We start from the raw sequence: 3311 nt of genomic DNA, 5'->3' as shown, positions 1-3311 counted from the left end.
TGCAAAGTAAGAAAGTATTGAAATTTTGTAAACATGCCATCAACATTACTAATGAGCTATGTGGTTTTCCTATTCAAGGTAAATTATTATTATAATATCGGTATAACTAAAATTAACACTCATAACTAAAAGTAACACTTAACAGTTATAACTAAAAGTAACACTTAACAAAATATTGGCATATTAGAGATAACATTTAATTGTAAGATGTTCGTTTGATATTAATATTAATGCCAACATGATGTGGATATAATCTTCCACATTAGCAGTGTTGATACAACACCAAGGAATATAAATCTACACCATGTTAATATTAATATTATAAAGTGATCACTAATTTTTACCGTGTTGGTGTTAATATTGTATGAATACACTACTCAACAAAGTTATAGCATTATTTGTTTTACCCTGCAAAAATGGTCAAACTTTGAGATAGAACAACTTCGTAAAAAATTATTGTATCGAGATGTTAAAAAAAGCATTTTAAAGCTTGAAATCTGTATCCTTCCAGAACAATTATTTAACAAACTGTCTTACCGACATTTTATTAAGTTACACAAACAGAAATGAATATGTCTCATATCTTAAGATTTTATACGAAATTTGTAAGGTTGCGTGGCGCGAATTAAAAATTCTGTAAAAATGCAGTTTAGAGCTATCGAAAGATTTAAATTTTACCTTTGATTTATTTTTTTTGTAATCGTTGTACAATATTCTTTTTACCGAGTTATTCGATGTTGAAGCAAAAAAATTATTTTTACTTCAACATTGAATAACTCAGTGGTAAAGATCACAAAAAAGCAAGTTAAATGTAAAGATTCTGTCTTTCGAAAGATATGAACTGCACTTCTACACAATTGTTAGTTCATGCCGTGGAACTTCTTAAATTTCGTAAAAAATTTATAGGTTTGACGCATTTATGTTTATGTAACTTCACGAAATTTCAGTAACACCGTCCTTTAAAGTACAGGTCTGAAAAGTAAAGATTTCAAGCATTAAAATGTTTTTTAAATACTAAAAATATGATACGATGATTTTTGATGAAGTTATTTTTACAAAAAATTTACGTATTTTTGAAGGTTGGAATAAGTAACGTTTTAATTTTGTTGAGTAGTGTAATATTAAATCTATCCGAAATTTTCAAAATTTGTTAAATTATTTCAAGTTATATGTAAAACAAATTCGATAATTATCAGTCCTGTATTCTTAATCTTATTATTAATAAATGTATATTAAAAATGATAATTGTAGATGAATTCAATATATGTGTGCTTCCATCAAATATCCCAGAAATTGAACTACAATGTCGTACCATGATATTTGTGTCATCAACATTACTAGATGAAGATCCCATTTTCATGTGTGATACGATTGCTCGAAAAATTGCCCAAAGCTGGGCAGGAGGTTTAGTCACTTGTAGAAATTTCCAACATTTGTGGTTGATTAAAAGTTTTAGTATATTCATTTCTAGTAAAATCTTGCAATCTAGGTATCGTTTTACGAAGCAAATTACATTCATGCGAAAAAGAATCTTTTTTGATCTTAATATTAAGGTAAATTACAATAATTTTATTTAGATGGAAAATGTTGAAATAAAAACCATATGTTGAATAGATTGATTGATAATAACAATTTACATTCTTACAAGTTTATAGGATTACGGACTTTATAAGTAAATTAATATATAATTTGCACTTACACATATATGCATTTGTACTGCTACATTCAATTCTCCATTTCTACTTCATTATTTTTTATACTGTGTGCGCTAACATTACAGATGAGACTATATGGTATTGATTCTCAACAGAAATTAGTACCTTCTTTGACAGATATTTTGCCAAAGAACATTACAAAGTCCGTACCTGATGAAGTTGGATATTATCTATTGGATTCCTTACAAAAGGACTTAGGGGGATCAACAGTGTTTGCACAATATCTTAAGCATTATATGCAAACATTTTGTTATCAAAGTATAGACACTTTTGATTGGAAGGATCATCTGTTTTCTTATTTTGATAGCAAACATGAGGTAACATCTTTTCGTGTAAAGAAAAAATAATGAGAATCTTTCAGTAACTTTTATTCATTAAATTAATGAACAATAATTTTTTATATTTTTTAGATATTAATATCTAGATTGGATAAGTGGCTTTACAAATTGAATTTAGTTTCTGTGTATGACGATCTGTATGATTCAGTGCAGAATCTATGTGAGATATTAACACAACAGTGGATTACGACAAATACGACTGACAAATTTTCTTCCGAGTTGACTGATATATTATTATATGACGATATTTTTAAAATGTATTTCTTAAATTACTTATATGCATCGCCGATAGCTTTACCGATTGGAAAATTAGATCAAAGAACATTACAAAGTCCGTACCTGATGAAGTTGGATATTATCTATTGGATTCCTTACAAAAGGACTTAGGGGGATCAACAGTGTTTGCACAATATCTTAAGCATTATATGCAAACATTTTGTTATAAAAGTATAAGCACTATTCATTGGAAGGAACATCTGTTTTCTTATTTTAATAGCAAACCTGAGGTAACATCTTTTCGTGTAAAGAAAAAATAATGAGAATCTTTCAGTAACTTTTATTCATTAAATTAATGAACAATAATTTTTTATATTTTTTAGATAATAATATCTAGATTGGATAAGTGGCTTTACAAATTGAATTTAGTTTCTATGTATGACCGTCTGTATGATTCAGTGCAGAATCAATGTGACATATTAACACAACAGTGGATCACGAGCGATAGGACTGACAAATTTTCTTACGAGTTGACTGAAATATTATTATATGACAATATTAATAAAATGTATTTCTTAAATTACTTATATGCATCGCCGATAGCTTTACCGATTGGAAAATTAGTGTCGATACACTCTATATTTCCACTTGAGAAGCAAACATGTCAAATTCGGTAAACACGATAATCTATATTTAGACTGATATGCAAATAGGCAACACTTATATTTCACATATATTTTGTAGGTTCCTCTTGCTAAGTTTGTACATAAGAAATGAATGGGAAGTAATGGTTCACCCTGCTTTGAAATTTGCCCGCGAATATTGTGCGTCAACATTTGCGTGTCCAATATTTCACGATTTGTACAAATTGGAACAGACGCGTGGAGAAGCGATCTCAGGGTTTACAGCTATTGTAGAAAAGAAGTCCAAGATGCTTCCACAAACTATGGAGGATATAGCATCTGTTCTTAAAATTAATTTAAAGGATATATATAAATTGATAAGTGAAGAAAGTACTTCGCATGTAAGAACTGACCAATAA

General features: G+C 28.6%; 1 protein-coding gene across 1 annotated transcript; it reads left to right on the top strand.

Moving 5' to 3' along the window:
* The first annotated feature begins 1742 nt into the window (after positions 1-1742).
* LOC108779804 (leukotriene A-4 hydrolase) lies at positions 1743-3311 on the top strand. Its single transcript, XM_018547309.1, has 4 exons — positions 1743-1849; positions 2377-2559; positions 2653-2942; positions 3014-3311. Exons 1-4 carry the CDS (start codon positions 1781-1783, stop codon positions 3309-3311), a joined length of 840 nt encoding a protein of 279 aa, XP_018402811.1. The 5' UTR covers positions 1743-1780.

The sequence above is a fragment of the Cyphomyrmex costatus genome, unplaced genomic scaffold (assembly GCF_001594065.2).
Source record: "Cyphomyrmex costatus isolate MS0001 unplaced genomic scaffold, Ccosl1.0 scaffold628, whole genome shotgun sequence".
In the NCBI taxonomy this organism is placed as follows: Eukaryota; Metazoa; Arthropoda; class Insecta; order Hymenoptera; family Formicidae; genus Cyphomyrmex; species Cyphomyrmex costatus.
This window is presented reverse-complemented; position numbering and strand designations above follow the sequence as displayed.